The 19,444-nt window shown below is 38.8% G+C and overlaps 1 protein-coding gene across 2 annotated transcripts in view; it reads right to left on the bottom strand.

Annotated features, from left to right (window-relative positions):
• Positions 1–352: 352 nt before the first annotated feature.
• LOC121296568 (protein spire homolog 2-like) overlaps positions 353–19,444 on the bottom strand; it is a 35,825-nt gene continuing 16,733 nt past the window's right edge. The window contains exons 4-15 of one of the 2 annotated variants that reach the window (XM_041222273.1): positions 16,046–16,126; positions 14,883–15,047; positions 14,291–14,377; positions 12,476–12,599; positions 11,543–11,712; positions 9,507–9,717; positions 8,653–8,792; positions 7,436–7,591; positions 5,442–5,509; positions 3,571–3,598; positions 3,014–3,111; positions 353–1,850 (exon numbers count right to left, since the gene is read on the bottom strand). In XM_041222273.1, the coding sequence (XP_041078207.1) occupies positions 1,598–1,850; positions 3,014–3,111; positions 3,571–3,598; positions 5,442–5,509; positions 7,436–7,591; positions 8,653–8,792; positions 9,507–9,717; positions 11,543–11,712; positions 12,476–12,599; positions 14,291–14,377; positions 14,883–15,047; positions 16,046–16,126 (1,581 nt within the window). In that variant the 3' untranslated portion in view covers positions 353–1,597. The remainder of the gene's footprint in view (positions 1,851–3,013; positions 3,112–3,570; positions 3,599–5,441; positions 5,510–7,435; positions 7,592–8,652; positions 8,793–9,506; positions 9,718–11,542; positions 11,713–12,475; positions 12,600–14,290; positions 14,378–14,882; positions 15,048–16,045; positions 16,127–19,444) is intronic. The other variant, XM_041222274.1, reaches the window with a different exon arrangement.

Here is a 19,444-nt window from a genome sequence, read left to right as displayed (position 1 = left end):
ACGGAAACATTGACTACGACGTACATCAACAGTATGTACAGAATATTGTATAAGAAATGGCAATCAGTAGTTCAAATTGGGAAACACTGTGGAATAGTTATATATGCCATAAGGTATGCAAATTAGGTTTGTATCAATGTAAAATATATCAACGTGACTGATTTACAGTGTAGAATAACCATGTGTTCTACATATAAAAATGTAACTGATATACAGAGACACCTCCATGTAGCTCACAATATGATAACCATTATTATGTATTATGCCGAGCTGGATCATAACTCTGTTTAAATCTTTGCGTGCCATAGCAATTGACAGCATGTATTATGCACAACACATTACAGCACAGTTTTATTACAGCTTCATTTTATTCCGTTAAGATGATCCTTTTGCTGTTGGCACCATTTTAATACAGCTATCTGGAGAATCAAAGCCAGGTAGCTTCCCCTATCGTCACAAATCTAGCATACAATGTTTTCTCATGAGAACAAATGTAGGGTAACATGACACATCACAAACAAAGTATATATATTTAAAAAAAATACCTAAAAAAAAAAAAAAAAAAACACACAACATGATAACATCACCTCTCCAGAGCAGCAGGACACAAAAACAAAGTTAACCCTTTTTTGAATTAACTGGGAAGCAATCATATTGAAAGACCTCAAATGTTAGCTTCAGTAGGTCTAGATTATTATTGTCATTCTGAAAATTAATCTTGGCTCTTCATGCTTTAGGAGCCTTGATGTAATTCTGCAACCACAGAACTCAATGCTTGGAAATGCAACCATTCCAGTGTAAATACCCTGTTGAGCTATGTGATTAAAATGAAAACATTCCCAAGCTATCAATTAACACACCAGCTACTGGTTTGGATAACATGTCTCAATATGAGGTCTGGATTGCAGAATTCAATGTAAATACTGTACATCATACTTGTCTGCAGAGGCATTAAAAAAAAAAAAAAGTTACTCCTCATATATACACAAAGACAACCAACAGTGTTCCTCTGTTTTACACTTTATAAGTGCATTTTCTTTCATTCTTCAGCAGCAGCAATAGCAATACACATGTGTTGTTTATATACATACAAATCTTCGATCAGGAATTACTGTACATCTCTAGCCAAATCCATGGTGGTTATGACGGAAGTCTTGATGAACTATAAAAGCTTAGATAAAGAATATTCGCTAGTTCTCTGTGTGGACAGTAAAGAAAGGTTAGTGTCTTTTTCAAGTTTCTGGAGTTTCATAATCCCATGCTGCTGGGCATACTGGTCCTTATTTTTAATCCAAGTTGCACTTGTTCAGGTAAGGCAGAACATTGCTCTGCCCACCAATACAGAAGGCCTATTTCAGATGTGGTTGTGGATCGCAATCACATTCATTAAATACCTTTACAATGATTTTGTGATTTGCAAAGCCAATGGCAACACACTCCGTGGGTTTGCAAGGCCACACCTGGCTGGTTGTAGAGCTACTCTTTCAGACAAGGTGCTGAGGAATGCGCTTCAGGAGAGAACCTGAAGGAGAAGCTATCACAGGCAATACTGCATTACTTGGAACATGCCGGTAAAGGAACGCAATGGTTTTTCAGTTCAGAGATGGCTGAATGAAGTCCCGAGTGGAAAAGGAGTTTGTTTATACTTTGCACACCTCCCAGGAGGGACACGCAGGGATTGGGCTTTTCTGGGTGTGTTGTTCAGAATGTCCAAACTCTTCCGGCTCGAGGTGATGACATCACCGACAAACTTGGTGCACTCAGTGCAGATGTCCTTCAGACTGCAGCCGTTGGCATAGAGATGGGGGAACTCCTCTTCAACCGACCGGCAGCTCAGACTCCTTAGAGACCTGGGATGTGGAAAACAGCAGCCATTACAAGTATATCTTTCCAAGGTAAACCATCTAGCCACGCTCAGTGGATCAATATTCTACACAATGTTACACTAAGGAACATGAATGCCCCCCATGCCCCACCCCTACAGTAAATCCTCTCCTTGCAATTTGGCTTCAATTGGGAACTATGAAGACCGTTTGGTGAATAGCAGGATTTCACTGTATACTAAAATCAGTTTTTTTTTAAAAACTGTTAAAGATGTGCATCCATTTTAATAGGCTATGATAAAATACTGCAGCCATTTCATTTTTTAGAAGGAGATCTGCATTTTTGACAGGTAGATTGTGGTTGGCTTTACAATACAGTGTGCAAGAATAATGGATTTGGCTTACAAGAGCCTCGCAAATAGAAACCAATTACAACATCAGGCCAACAGATTAAAATACTCAACACTGTACATGTACTGTATATAAATCCGTGCAGTGCAGTGCACTACAGTATACTGTCTTTCTAGACTATACATGTAGCTCTGTGGGTCTGGTAATGAATTTATCATGAGGTGCTTTTTTTTTTTTTTTTATCCAGGGCTTTTTAAAGCAATATTCTTGCAGCTGTAACAGTTCAGGTATCAGATGCTGCAAGTGCCTTCTTGTAAGTGGTATGAAAGAAATGCAGTTTAACGGGATTAAGATCCTGGTTAAAATAAAACCCAGCAACCAGGAGCTAGAGGTGGTTTATTTAGAGGTCATCCAAAATGATCATCAAATACAACAACAAGCATAGACAGGGTGCTATTTTTAAAAACCGAGCAGGAACGCAGGACAACTACAATTTCCCAATCAAGTTTTAATTTATTTGTTTAGGTTTACAGGAGCTTTCTTGTATGATTCTCCATCAAATTTTTGGATAGGCAAGATAATCATGAACTGTGACAAAAAAGACAAAATCGCTGGTGGCTGTCATACCGTTGAGGAAGAAGTGAATATTTCAAGCTCTGTAAAATATAACATAATTTTCTATCAAAGAGTACAATGCCCACCTCACTCCAAACACACTTTCTGTTTGCTTTCAGAAAACGTTGATCATTTTGAACTACAGTCCAACTCAATGCAATATATGATTATATAGCACTCTCTCAGGGTGTGCATCCCAAAGCGCAGTGTACTAAATGGCTTACTGATAGACGTCATGCTTCTTGGAATGGCGGCCTCCAGTGCTCTCGAAACCCACAGCGTAAACAGGTAGGTGTGCCAGTTTCTTTGAAGGGATCTTCATCTACAGAGCAAGAAAAACAAAATCACTACAGTAACACTACTGATGGGTGCTTATTACAAGTGGATTATACAATCATCTACATTTGGATTCTAGAATAAAAAACAGGAAAAATAAAGGGGGATAATTCGTAATAAACATTTCTAAGTGAATATTACTGCACATAATTCCTTTAATGCACCTTCTCCAATCCTTATTCAACATATAAAATAAATGTATTTGTACCTTTTTGTTCCTATCCTGTTTCAACTAAAACTCTGGTTTCATCTCCCATAAATTCCTAAATCATATCTCGGTGTATACAAATTGAATTTTATACAATAGATGTTACTTGATAGTTGTAACATGATTTGAAATAAAACAAGGCTATTTTTATGCAAAAGAAATGACGCCCACATAGATTATATATAATCTAAAAATGGGCAATTGTGCCCAACTCCCTTGACAAACTGAAGTTCTTACCTTTACACTGCAGGATCCACACACATTTCTGTAGGAAAATAAAACAGTTAGATATCGAGGTGTGTAGGCAACAGGGGTGCAAGGGTTTTGCAAATGCTGCCCCACGTGAGATCCAGTTGTCTGAAAAAGAGCACTTGCTTTTCAGTAATACTTTACATGATCACATCAGGAAAATATACATGTTCACTAATCTACTACCCCTCTGGCTAGGCCACCCTGCTAAAACATGTAAATGGAATAACACACAAGGCTTGACACTAGCGGGAATATGAAGGACAATCTAGGGCCATCAGCAGTGTGTTGCACAATTAATTAGTACTGTATAGTACTATTCTATTCCTTAGGATTGCAATAGCTGTAATACCCAGACTAAAACCTGTTCCAGTATGCACCTATTCAACAATTTCAAAACATAAGACTCTCCACTCCAAACATTTGAAGATCCCTTAATTTAAATGTGGGTTTGCATAAACCCTGGGTATGGAATATCACAACATTTGGAAACTACGGGTCTAAAAAAACACTTTTTGCAATTTAAATCTCATGAAAATTGTGCTACCTCCTTGTTGCTTAGAAACAGACGGACACTTCCGGTTTTGTTGCACCATTTAGAAGCCCAGTATCCTCCTCCTAGTCTTCATTAACAAACCAACAAGACCAAAATTAACCCAGTAGTTCCCCATGTCATATATTCTGATAACTTGGGCTAAGTCAAAGTGTAGTGAGTCTATGAAAAAGACCTAGGAGTTTTTGTTGACTCAGAAATGTCTTCATCTAGACAATGTGGGGAAGCTATAAAAAAGGCCAACAAGATGCTCGGATACATTGTGAAAAGTGTTGAATTTAAATCAAGGGAAGTAACGTTAAAACCGTACAATGCATTAGTAAGACCTCATCTTGAATATTGTGTTCAGTTCTGGTCACCTCGCTATAAAAAAGATATTGCTGCTCTAGAAAGAGTGCAAAGAAGAGCGACCAGAATGATTCCGGGTTTAAAAGGCATGTCATATGCAGACAGGCTAAAAGAATTGAATCTGTTCAGTCTTGAACAAAGAAGACTACGCGGCGACCTAATTCAAGCATTCAAAATTCTAAAAGGTATTGACAATGTCAACCCAAGGGACTTTTTTTGACCTGAAAAAAGAAACAAGGACCAGGGGTCACAAATGGAGATTAGACAAAGGGGCATTTAGAACAGAAAATAGGAGGCACTTTTTTACACAGAGAATCGTGAGGGTCTGGAATCAACTCCCCAGTAATGTTGTTGAAGGGAAGCATGACAGGTGTATAAACTGACAGACAGGCGGCAGGATTGACAAATTCTGATTACAAGCATCTAAAATAGTTTGCATCTCAAAAAGGGCAATGATAAAGGGACCACATCGTCTTCATGCTTGTTCTTGCTATTTCTGCCAAGGGATGCGGTGCAGGTGCCAGCACACCCGTATGCATGTCAAACATTTTATCAAGGAGAATCAAGAGACATTCTTTATTGTTACTGCATGTATCAGAAACTGGAGGTGCCTTCTGTATGTAACAGTTTTGACATCTGTATCTGGGGAACCCCTTATCCAATACTGATGAAATTTGGCATAGACTTCACTAGTCACACATTGGGCGTCACAGCTCTGGAATGTGTCGCATTTATATTTCCTTTGTATGTATATATTGTATCATTCTTCACTCGCCATAAGTTTGGTATGATGAGGGTTTCAGAGTTGCTTGTCTGTCTTATGCACATGTTACAGATACATTTTTTACAGCACCAGGTATGTATGTTGTTGTTACAGTACATTTGTATTATTTTAATACACTAGAAGAAAATAAACTAATTCAACTGCTATGATGAAAATATTTCAACAGGTACAAACCTTTTGCAGAAGAGGCAACTCGATGGCCATGAAAACAATGGGAACTTCACTCGACAGCAGCAACAAACCTGTTTGTTTCAAAAGTGAGAGTTAAAATACTATCAGAGGGCAAACATTGTGCGAGTTGTACTGTACATAAGTCAAAAAGGTCAAAGCTTTATACAACATGTATATCTTCAGTACCTCTGTTAGACAGCAGATTAAATTTTGGTCAATAACACCTACAATGAAACAAAAAGGTGCCTAATGTACAATCAGGCACAAAATGGCAATGTAATACAAAGCATCATGTCTCAGCATAAGGTAAGTTTGTTAAGGTGTGTGACCCTCAACTGTCAAATAAGCAAGTGCTTCTAATCTAGGTTGAGATCTGCCATGCATGAACATGAAGTTTCACTGATATTAGCACAAATTTTAGGAAAATCCCATGAAGGCGATTGTTCCAAATCAGCTAATTATCCCGCCTGACATTTCAACCAAACTTGCTTCCATGGTATGCAAGTCAAGCACATTGCCCACTTCTTCGATTCTTCATTTTAGCTAACACTCATTCTATGTGAAGTTTAGACAGAGAGAACACCGTGTTCTCAGTCAAGTACCTAATTTATAAATCTGGCTACTACACTATTGTAACATTTTTGAATACATGCCACTATTACTGAAATTACAATAAAACCTGTACAATCCAGCTTGGACAGGATTAGACAGAGTGTGCTGAATTAGAGTTATTGTAATGCAGTAGTCACTGCGTATAGGAACACCTCCTTGGGGAACAACCTTGCGGTGAAACAATTTCCCCATTGTAAATGCTCTCTGCCTAAAAGGAACTTCACTTAAAAGAACACCTTTTTGGCACCGATAGCGATTCGCTGCTAACAGTTTCTAAAACTTACAGCACTGTTTTGTAACATGATAACCCATCATCAAACTCAAATGGTTTATTCAGTCTTTTCAAAACTGACTTATCGCGAGAGTATTCTAGTGCTGCTGCTGTATTTAACGTGTGTAGAGGGGTGTTGTGTTAATAACCAGTGTGTTATTTCATAAATTGCTGTTGCAGCCGCTGCTGCATTTTTACCGTATGTAAAAAGGTGCTTTAATTTAAATTTATCAGTTTATTAAATATTAGTTTATCATTATAGTTTATTAACATATGCTTGTCTATTGCTTTTCCCTTACTTATGCTGTTAATATGTTGACGCATGTGCAACATATGAAACAAACAAATACAAATGTGTTTATTACTCATCGTGATTGGACTTGGCATATTGGTGTCTGGTGGTCAACTTTGTCTCAGAGAACACTTTGCTTGCTTCCTGAGGGATATTCTCTTAGTCAGAGACTACTGTAAAACTAATACTGTACCTAAAATAAAAAAAAAAAAAAAAACTATATATATATATATATATATATATATATATATATATATATATATATATATATATATATATATATATATATATATATACACATACACACACAACTCTTCATCTGCTATTAGCCTGAGTCTGTTTAAACCATTCCTATAGAAAAAAAAAGGTGTATTGTGCCTGTATTACGTTTAACTAGGCATCTTTTACTTCCAAAATGTTTGAAACCGTTTGCCTAGTGATTTTGAATTTTTTTTTACTTACTGTACTGCTTTTTATGATTGTCTTGTTAAACGTTGAGCTTTTTTGATCAGCACACATTTTCTTTCAAGGAGCTAGCTCCTTGTGTGGTTGTTTAAACATTTTATTTGCTATTCAACTGCGCAATTCAGAATGCAACCAGAGGGATATACAAGTCTATATACACAATGTCTTGCTTTTTACACTAAGAAAAATATAAAGATGGTATGGATTAGACAGGTTTTGCTGTAGTTGATTTGACTAATTTAAACAATAAAAGGCATTGAATAAATCAAGTTATGACAAACTCTTGAGGACAACACAATAATGGGATTTCTGATAATGGAGTCTATAGATCAGGGGGGGCCTAACGGTTCAACATACAGCAGTCTGTTTGTTCACCTTCCCCTTCTTCAGGTTATTGCACAGCTCCCTGTCCTGAAGAAACTTTTCCATTTCAGCTTTCACCAACACCTTGCGCACGTTGATCACCTCCTCTATGGTCAGAGTAAGACTCTCCACAGGATGGCTGAACTCCTCCTGGAGAGAGAAAACAGCACTGAATCAGAACTCAGGAAAGAATCTCATTTCTAAGAACCACACCTCGCTCACTCTTCTCATTGCCCTACTTCTTGAAGGCAGGTGCCCAGACATGGAAGTGGTCTATTTTATAATCCAAATACTGCAGTCCTAAACCCAGAAACCTGCTCCACTGCAGACCACCGGAATCAAACTTCTCCTGGTGTACATAGTTAGTATGTTCTACTTACTATCGAATTGATCCTCTGACCAAATTCCCAAAGTGCTTTGGTTAATGGGTACCGTGTAATTAAATTACATTCATGCACAATTTGGTTGCAGGCGACAGGCAGTTTGATCAGATTAGTTATTGGTCTTTTTAAATCAAAACCATCAGGAAACTTGAATACCTTTATTACACCGAGTGTGGTCACGGTTTGAAAAACACATTTGAGAATGGCAATCAAGTGGCCTCAACGCATACTAATTGCACGTTCTGGTAACTGACTGAAGTTAGCAGGAAATATGGTGTCAAATGTCACAGGGTGCTGAAAAATATAATTAACAATTGTACAATCTCCTGCTCAGGCAAAAGACAATGCGGTTTTGCCCCCAGATTCTGATACGCCACATAGGCCCATCCAAGCTCGCCCAGTAAACTGACTCATTTCAAAACTGTCAAATTGGGTCTTAAAGGATCCAGGTGATTCTGCCTCAGCATGGCTGGGTAGCCGATTCCACACCCTCAACACTCTGAGTGAAGTGTCTCCTTCCGTCTGTCTACCTCCACTTAATTTCCAACTGTGTCCTCTGGTAATGGTTTCTGTACCGTGCTTAAAGTATTGGTTAGGGCTAACTATGTCAACTCCTTTTAATATTTTAGACTTAATATTTTAATCTCACTCCCCTCCCCAATTCTTTTTAGCAGGCTAAACAGATTCACAGTTACTTAGCCTATCTTTGTAGCTCAGTCCTTTAAGCCCTGGCATTGGTCTGGTTACTCTTTGTTGAATTCTGTTCCTTTGGTACTGTGGTGACCAGAACTGTACAGGTTAATGATGGAACACAAAAACATTACCCACCATAGACTGGTTCGTGGAGCTGTGTTTGGACAAGGAGCTGCCGTCTCTCTCTGATCTCTCCTCCACTGAGCTAAGGGAGCTTCTACCAGGTGAGAACGCCACTGATCTCTTGGCTGCCAGACCCCCAGCAGGGAGAGAAGCTGTGAACAAACAAAACATACAGCCGCTCCCTTAGAAATGCTGACCTAGTGGAACAGGAAAGTTCATTTGGCATATGTGAATCAATCAAATGTGTGCTTGGTATGCATGAACAGTGGCATACCAGTATTAAAGTAAAACAATAATAGAATTATGGAAAGGAAATTCAGACCTTTCATATATTTCTACAGATCCCTTTACTTGAGCATTCAACTACATCGCCATGGTTACTGGTTGTTTTTCACTTGGACTCCAAACTCAAGCTTGCTTTTGCAACCTCTGAGACACTGTTTCTCCTTAATCCAAATTATTATAGCCCTTGTCACCAAATAGACTATAGTATATATTATATTCCAACCTGGACAACAAAGGTAATGCAAAGGAATCTGAAATCGCTATCTTCAAAACACCCGTTTGCATGATGTGTAGCTTGAAAAGCCATGATATGCAAGACCTACAGTACATAAGAATTTGCAATGCAATCAACATTTTTTAAAATTATCTCCACCGACTAGTTCAATGACGAAGAGAGTCATGGAGCTTAATATAACTCCAGTGGTGTTTTGGTAGGGGTTGACATTTGCATCAAATACAATAAAATAGAGGTCTGTGTTTTCAGCTGAACCATTTAAATCTGGTCGCTGCACCAGCTCTATAGAGGGATGAGCTCTCAGAGCACAAATACAAGCAAGGAGCAGTGAAGAGCACAGACTGACCCCTATAGTGAATTGCATCCCTAGATGAGAGGCCCACACTTCCAGAGCGCGGTCGCTCCCCTCTCCCAGCCAGGTGTGCCGACGCAGACTGTGACAGTGCCATCTCGCTCTGCAGCTCGACCAGGTCTCGCTCAGAGAAGGAGTGGTTGCGCTTCAGAGGCACAGGCGAACTCTCCACCCTCCTCATCTCCCCGTTCGGAGACTCTTCTTCCTGGAACACAGTGAAGAAAATGAACACACACTTGGACCCGTTTCAGAACCCTGCGTCTGCTCCTCAGCCACTCCAGCAAGGATGGGGAAAAAATTGATTAAGTTAGAGGATGGATACAGTTTCACTCATGAAAATGCATGACACTTATTTAAAATTGCCGTACTGTGCTTTTGCCAAAATCCAATTAAAAACAACCTCCCCTTTGAAATAGCCAGCTGCAGTCTGTAGACTGGATCACCACAACAACCTGCATACTCCACCAAGCCACTGCAAAAATATATTATTCATGGATTTAAGCTGTAAGGAATAATAGCAACAAAACCTCTCAGAAGATATATATATATATATATATATATATATATATATATATATATATATATATATATATATATATATATATATATATATATATATATATATATATAAATTTTATAATCCAAATAAAAAAGTGTTCAGATTTAGGACAGAGGGTAGGGGACACTTGGTAATCTTAGTGTCAACTTCATAAAGTTTTGATTAAGGCAGAGTTACTAACCATCTACTTTGAACCTGGGCCTATATTTATCATTCATGCACACGCAGGTATTCCCTTCTAAACCGTGCGCAGGCACACTCAAAACAGAAAGCATTCAATTTTCTAGACTCACGCACACTCTGGACAGTTTCCTTGTGTTAGAATGATGGTCCTGCAATGGAAGATCAAACTCCATTTATAACATTGGCAATCGGTGCAATATGTAAAATAACTTTCACATTAGGGTTATGTTATTGATGCAAGTATTGCTGAAATTGCAATGTTTGTCGCATATAATTATTTCATAAATTATTGCAGTTATATGCCAAATATGTTATTATTAATATTGTTAATATTTAGGCAGTAGTATGATCTAAATGTTGGTTACAACCACCATGATTATTACTTAAGCAGAAGGTAATGTTTTTGTGACTCCCTTGTTTCGGTTGTGCACTGGTAATTACAGAAGACATTCTTAATTTGAAAATGACAAAAGTGTTTCGGGATTGACAGGACTTTTCCAAAGGCAGTCCTAATGGAACTGTGTGAGACGTTGGGTCCTAGGTTGCACAGACCAACCAAGTGCACACATCATACTCCTGGACATATTCAAAATTCTGTCTTCTATTGGCTTTTTGGCCACTGGTGGATTTCAAAACAGCAGATTGGAGACATAACTGGCATTTCACAAGCATCTTGGCGCATTGATGTCTGGGGTTTTGGACTCGCTCTGTCCTCGGTACATTTAATTTCCTTACATGAACAGCAGATTCAATTGCTGGGTTCCCCAATACGATCGGTGCTACATACTGTTCTCATGTATCAATTAGAAAAAAAAAAAAAACACACACCAAGAGTGAATTAATTACATTTTGTGAAAAGAAAACAGTACTATTCAATTAATGGGCTATTTATATCTGCTGCATGTCTTTGTCTACTAAATGGCTGTGGTACAGACAGTCACCTAAAAAACAGAGCAGTGACAGACAGTTATATTTATAAAATGCAAATATTTTCTTATGTGAACAACTTTAGTAACATTGAGATTTATTAACACCTCTTACTTAGAAACATTCATATGAGTGCCTTAAGCAAGACTGATGAATCAGGACTTAATTATTATGCATGTGACTATTCAAAACTTGAGTACGAACACATCAAGTCATTTATTCATCCACAAAAGACAAATATAGGCCCTGATGAGCACTGATGGGCTTAATGACCTCCTCTCGTTCATAATGATGCTATTCTAGCGGACAGCTTGCGAGAAACATGGTTTGTACAGTCAGTTGCCCTGCTTTCTCTTCTTACCTCAGAGATATTCAACTCATCCATCTCAGCCAGGGTTGGGGCTTTGAGCAGAACCCGGGGGCGTTGTTGGGGGGGTCTGGCAGCACCCTCTGGCATGGAGAGGTCAATGCAAGAGGTGGACATCACATCACTGGACCAGGCCTGGACAATGCAGGGCAGGGAGCCAAAATCTAGGGAGAGACACAGTACAATACAGTTTTATATACAGTAGCGCCTTGTGACAATGCCATCTGAATACACTACAGAGGGAGAAAAAACTAACAAAACACACAACAAAAGGCCACATTAAAAAAATAGCAATAGGAGTAAGCCACTGAAAAGATTTGTTTTAAGCCTAGTTTTAATAGCCCTGGAGTATATTTGAAAGTTTGAGAAGTTCCACAGTGTTAATGACAAATAGATCAGTCGTATATTAATGGAAGAGAAACATCAGAAAATATATATGGGTGGTACTACAGAGATGTAGCCAAGGAGCAGGGTTACATGAGACTTAAATAACTTCAATAAATCGACATGTCGTTCTGATGTCTAGCAATATTCTTGAGATGACAGTAAAATGTTTTAATATTAAATGCATGTCACAGAGAACATCTTGGGATCACCCCCAAATGCCTACAATCGTTGCAGATTTAAGTTCAATGGTTGCCATTGAAACAAAAACATGGGTTCCACCAATTATCAAATCACACGGTCAGTCTTGTATAGAAATGCCCTTGTAGCTGTATTGGCCAAAGGATTTTAATGGGAATGGCTAGAAGGTCACTGTAGCACCCTCTTTACTAACCATAACCTTCAAGATCTTTCTATGGCAAATACAAGTTGTTACAACTGTAGACTTGATTGTGGAATTTTCCATATGCAAAATATAGTACCTATGCATGTTTAACCATGAACACACACATTAGGAAGCCAGTGATCGGTTAGAGTGCGTACCTCTCCTGTTCTGGCAGGGGGACTCCACTGGTCGCAACTTCCTCTCTTGCTTGATTCCTGCCAGGATTTTCTCATGGAGGGTGTGCTCCTTCTCAGGCAGTGGCCGAAGTCTCCTTTCAGACGCCTAAGAATATTCCGTGGGGAAAATAAATATATTAATTAATTGTAGAGCTGTATAGAATGTCACAGCTATACTGGTCATCGTTAATTGGGCAATATATTTTGCAACTGGTACGAAGCCCATTTCTCCTACTACAAGTTTGATAGAAGTAGTCCCTAACCATTTCATGTTTTACATGAAACGAGACCTCACATAGTTCCTTATGTGCATGGGGTCCCAATTTAAAATCGTGTTGTGGCAGGAGAAATCGTCATAATCCAAGTCGCCTTTGGCCCTGGATTTACAGGCGTTCATGTAAATGGTACTATTAAAAGAATTACCTATAAAGAAGATGGCAATGACTTGGCTTAGAAAGCTAGCCAAGCACCTGACAACAGCAAAGAAATCAAAAGCAGAGAGGGGAGAAAACTGGAAAAATAAAAATAAAAACCAAAAGACAAGCAAAGGTACAAATCATAAAGTAAAGATATGAGGACAGAGTGAAAAAGATATATAATATACATACACACACACAGTGCTCCCTCGCTATAACGTGTGTCTCTGCGAGGGGGCGGATGGATAGGACGGGACACAATATGAGCGTTATAACCGAAGACCATTATAAACGGGGGAGGGCTGCAGGACACAACACACATCTGACTAAAATACAAAATAAAATAACTCCCTCTCTAATGCACATAGTGAAGCAAAAATGTAACTTTCCGTGAATTAACCATGCATAAAGCACCATGTGATCAACGGTATTTATTTATTTGTTTTTTGTAAAATAAAAAAGGTAACATTCCCACTCATAGATCATTTTAACTAGCAGTATTTTAAACTATAAATAGCCTGGCTAAACGGCGGTCTGGAGTTCAGTTTGACGTAACAGACAAGCAAACCAAGTGAGAGAAGGAGAGCTGGTTGGGCGAGGGGAAGAGGGAATGGGCTCGCCCCAGGTTCAGCTGCCGGAGCGGTGCTGAAGTGAAGCTAAAGCATTTCGTTTCCCCGCAGCTCCTCTCTCAGCAAAAAAGTAAATACATTACAGGTAGGAAAGATAACCACGTAATAGGCCTACTATTTATTTTGTTTTAAAACGAATGCTGAATAAGATGTCTGTGTTATAAAGTGCCGGCAAAGCTTTTCTTCAGTTCAGATACTGCATCAAAAGGGAGAGACAGAAACAGAAGTCAGACTGAGAAGTTGACATGCGTTATAATCGACAGCCTGATAGTGAGGGAGCACTAATATATATATATATATATATTGCTCACGAATATATATATATATATATATATATATATATATATATATACATATACACACACACACACACACACACACACATACATACATACATACATACATACACACACAAGCTATTGTTCAGCCAGCAATAACTCATGGATCCTCTTAGCCATAGTATTTTTAAACACCAATATACTGTACAGTAATATTGCCATTTGGTCTTTTGTCAGTTGTACAGTACGGGTCAGATAATGGTCTAATCTTTGTTTTACTGTCTGCTTGTAAAGGAAAAGGAATCATCATGGTGGAAGACCGACAGTGGTCTGCATTATAGTACATCGTAGAGCTTTTAAAATAGGAGCCAGAGTCGGAAAGTCCTTACTAAGGAGGTATGTAACCAGCAGGAAGTAAATAATATCAGACAGGGTTAATGAAATGGGTTCAAGTCACATACAAGGTCCTCTCACCGGTTTTAATGGAGGTCGAGATCTGATAAAATCCAGGATGAGTTCGTGAGCATCCTTCTTTACCCGCGTTGTGATGCTACCCTCAACCTAGGGAAAGCATTGACATGTCAGCCTCTAGCCACAGTATGCAGGCTGTAGATTGAATGTATTCAATAGTAAAGCATTAACAGATCACAGTAAAACTAGTCTAATCCAGCCCCTCTACAAACCTGTATAATTCAGCATATTTAAGTCCTGACCAAATCCTTATTGAAATGAATACCTGCTACAATCCAGTGTACTGTGGAACCCAGCATGATTTATAAGTGTTGTGTACTTAAAATCAATGTACATCTGACAGTGCAGTTTGGCACCAATCAATTGTGTTATGTAAACACACGCACATGCATCTGTGAGGCTGTGGTCAAGTGGTTAAAAGAAAAGGGCTTATAACCAGGAGGCCCCTGGTTCAAATCCCGGCTCACTCACTGACTCATTATGTGACGCTGAGCAAGTCACTTAACTTTTTGCAGTCCAATGCTGAATAAAGCTCAACTATGGCCCCAGGTTGCTGAGCTGTTACACTAGACAGGAGGGTGGAGCAGTGTCTTACCGTGACCTTGCGCAGTTTGAAGTTGTGGGCGCGGATGTCTTGCATGAGCATCTCGAAGGGGGTGAGCTCAAACTCTGTAGGCAGCGGGTCAAACTGCTGTTCCTGGACCTTCTTCAGCTTGACACCATTCCTCAGGTCTCGCATCAACTGCACCCAGAGCCGCGTCTGTCAGGGGGCAAGAAGAGGTGTTTGAGAATTAGTCAGAGCATGCCTCATGTCCAAGATTCCGAGGAGCTCTGAAACCCAGTGTGTGTGTATGTGTGAGTGTGTGAGAATTCCAAGTGTACTCCAGATGGTGTTACCAGCACATTATATAATACTTTCGAATGCAGAAAGCAGCCTTATTTCAATTTCACTTCCTAAAAGTTAATACATTTTCACAGGAGTGTATATTGTCTTTGGTATTGGTATACAAGAGTTATTCAAAATGTAAAGCACTAAATTTTAGCTAAACTTAACCTAGATAATATGCATATGTGTAAAATTTAAAACAAAACAAAACAAAAAAAAACACACAAAATGTAGCTGGATATTAAGACAGAATGCAAGACCATTTAGTCAGGGAATTTCTTAAGCACAATTAGTAATGTTCTTGTGTCAATTGTTCCTTTTTATTTGTCTAAGTCCTACCTGCATTTCCCTTTACAGCTGTGCACTTGATTTAATAAGAGCATTTAAAGCCCTTGAGGCAAGCTGGTTAATTGAGAGTCCCTGAATTGATTGCTAATCCATGATTAAATAATTGAGCTTCTTTCTTCTGCAAGCAGCAGGTTAACAAGCTCAAAAATCAGACATTGCTGGGAAAAGTGAAGAAGGATCTCGGGCGTACCCTCACAACAAACCAATTTATATTGGACGCCTGCAGGACTAAAGTTGCTCTTTGTACAAGACTAACCCTCTGGGATTATGGGACATGTTAAATTCCCAATGTAAATAAACAGCTGAACCAATTAAAACTTCCACCCAGACCCTGAAGTAGTTAATTCTATAATTGTACCTGTTAAACCTGGAGTGGAATGGCCCTGCGGGACTGTGATTGGACACCCCTGTTCTACATGAACTAATCCAAGTTGTTTATATGTATTCCTATAGATATTGCCTATGCTGTTGAAACACTTACAAGTGCATTAACAATTCCTAAACCTGCATCCAATTATTCTTACCCAGTCTGTGTGCCCGAGGTTATCTAACTCAGCTGTGGGTCCTGCGTCAGGTTTCTCCTCTGCTCGGATCTTGTTCAGCATCTGAGAGAGACACACATTACCCAACTGTTCTGGTTCATACAGTATATATTAAAAAGATGACCATTCCGTTAGAAATCTTGTGAAGTCCAATGTATTCATTGTAAAAATGTGCAACTTTCAAACCACAATACAGGCACATTGATTTTTTATTATTATAGAACATTTTAAAAAGGAAAATATTTGGAAATTCCAGATATGTTGCTAATTTTGATAAAAGCACAATTTTTTGGATGAAAATCCTATATCTTTGAAGTGTGGTTATATATACTGAACATCAAAAGAAACTTGCCACTATTATAACACATTTATTTTCAAAAAAAAAAAAAGGTATATAAATGGACATTGATGAAATGTTTTTTGTTTCTTTTTAAATCACTCGATCATTCATCCTTGACCATGACATGCTTGAGTGACTATGACTGAAGCATATGCACTTAATCACCTAATTAGTGAGACAGTTGATTGGACACTGGATATGGAGTGATTGGAGGCTGGACTAGGGCAGCGTACTGTGGCTCATCGTCTTGTTTGCTCACAGTCAGCAATTTCAAACCTGGCGGGTATAACCAGCGGTATAACCAGACATACTCGGACAGGCCACGAACAGGAAGACCAAGTCAAAACACCTGCCCAAGACTGACAGATCATTTTGCAGCATCTTTGTAATGTAAATTGTTAAATCAGCACAATTAAAAAAAATAATAAAATAAATAAATCACTGCACCTGCTGTAAAACAGAGTTTGTTATTTTCAATCACATCTAGTGAATTTTATCCAAATATAAGTAATACGTTTTTTTTTTTTGATGCTCAAATATAAGTGATAAGTTTCTTTTGATGCTCAGTATGTTTTGCACACTACCTTTGCAATGGAAGAACATTGTGCTTTAAATGAAGTGAAGGGTAATCACACGGTTTCAGCGTGTGTTGATCGCGTATTATTGAGTTAGGGTGAATAGGGTATTACATTACAACTCAGTTCACAGCAGACCTAGCAGGAGCCGGATTGCTCAGATTGCAGGCACCTGATCGTTTTAGTAACTTCAACAAGGTAGTTCTAAATGACCATGTCGAGTAGAATCAATCATTGTGCTCATTATATTTTGTAGAGCCCAAAACAAAAATGCACCCCCCTTCTTTATTCCCCAAGACCAATATTGACATGTGCTTTACTTTACACTCTGTTTAGTCTATTTTAAGTACTACTATGTCTTTAGCATTATTCTTTAAACGTCTGTGGTTTACATTGCATACCATACCAATGTTGGCTGTGGATGTTCTTTCTTTTGGACATGGTATTTCATGATTGTACAGGATAGCTGCATTTGCACAACCAACCCTGGATGTGTCAGAACTAGTCAGTCACATTTAAAAACAGGTACATGTTAACATTTAGTGTAAACATTTTACTCTAGTAGGCCTCTGACAAAACAGGAAAGCCAAAAGGTACAGTAAATGAGTATTAAAAAATTTGTATTTAAAAAATATCAGTTAAATCCCAATGACAAATCCTTTCTAGACAATTTTTAAACTTGCCTCGTATCATAAGCCTAGTTTCCCTACTCTACCACCGTTGCAATTAATTTCTTATTCAAATTGGAGCATTGTATAATCTTAGTGTAACTTCCTGTAACTTTTGTTCATCACTACATGTTACTAGTGTACTAAAGCACAGGAGTAACTTCACAGCACAGTTTGATCCCACAGTAACAATGCGGTTACCATAATATTACAATGCTAGAGGCATAGAATTTGTTTATTATGTACGCGATAAACAATCAACATTTTCCACTTTGTTCCCTAACTTGAAGCTGACTAGGATAAGCTTTCACCAGAGTTCTGTTTCTGTGACCGTTATTTTTATTCCTCAGTAACATACGCAGAATTTGCCCCTTCCTCACCAACTACTCTACTCAGCTCCTGGTACTGTCCCATCTTGACTACTGCAACTCCCTCTTGGCCGGCCTCCCTGCCTGTTACCCGTCCACTCCAGCTAATCCAAAACTCTGCTGCTCACCTTATCTTTTCCCTTCCTCATTTCTCCCACACTTCTCCGTTCCCTCCACTGGCTCCCTATTCCCACTTGCACCCAATTAAAAAAACTTGTACTTGCCTATCGCTATCTCAACCTTTCTGCCCCCTCCTACCTCCAGACATATTTCTCCCTATACCCCCTCTTGCCGCTCCGCCAACAGCAGATTAGCTGTACCACCTCCACCCCCCCTCCTCCAAAGCCCTCTCCCTCTCCACCTTTGCCCCAGTGGTGGAACAACATACCTCACGGATATCAGGACTGCACAGACTTTAACCACCATTTCGGCACCGCCTCAAGACACACCTGTTCAGGCAGTATCTGTAAACCTCACCACCATCGACTATACAGCACCCAATTGTACCAGTACATGCACTCAACTGCTCCACACTTTGCTGTATTCTACTACTGGGCTCAATCATAATTATATTTTTTGTATAATGTAATTGATTTTACTCTTAAAGGTAACTTTATTCACATTTTTTGTAATTGCCCTTTTTTGAAATTGTTCTAATCCATTTATTGAACTTACTAATTGCTCTTAATGGGATTTACTCTTATAACCAAATATTTAACTGCTCCTAGTCATAATCACTGAAACGCAATTTACTGTATTCATTTTCTCTTATTTGAATTTCTGGGATATAAATCTTACTGCTGTAGGCTAATATTGCTAAAAAGAACTACTGGCGCATTGCAAAATATTTAGGTTCAATTTGCTACCCGCACAAGGTCTGTGTAACCTAGCAACAGGTCTTTGACCTCCATTACTGCTGAAGTGTGGAGGCTGTTGGATGCAGAACAAAGGGGTTCACAGTGCTATGCATAAGGAAGACTGAACAGGGCTTAATGGAAGTGTTGGCCAGGTTGTTGTCCATATAAAATTGCATCTACCGCACTCTATTATACTTCTGTCAGTAATGCAGCTACTTCTGCTCACTTGGTAGACAGGTCACATAGAAAACCAGGGAGATTATGGGTTAAATTCAACCGGTCTTCTAAAATCTTCACAAGTGGTAATGAGATTTCTTCACAATTTAAGTATTTGCAAGAAATCATGTAACACTGGGTTCGGCTTTCCTCATACTTTCTAAAGCAGGAATACTAGAAGAGGCCAGATCTGTATCACCCTCTAGATCTTCCCAGTCTGAAAACTTTTGCACACAGCATTCAAACCTAAAAGGAAATGTGACACCACTGTGGCTGTATTATTATTATACGAAATATCTTCAGTTCAAGGAAGAACAAATTACCTAAAATTCCTGTAATTCGCATATGTGCTAATGC

Source organism: Polyodon spathula, chromosome 21, assembly GCF_017654505.1.
Source record: "Polyodon spathula isolate WHYD16114869_AA chromosome 21, ASM1765450v1, whole genome shotgun sequence".
NCBI lineage: Eukaryota > Metazoa > Chordata > Actinopteri > Acipenseriformes > Polyodontidae > Polyodon > Polyodon spathula.
The sequence above is the reverse complement of the archived record's forward strand: the minus strand, read 5'-3'. Positions and strand labels throughout refer to the sequence as shown.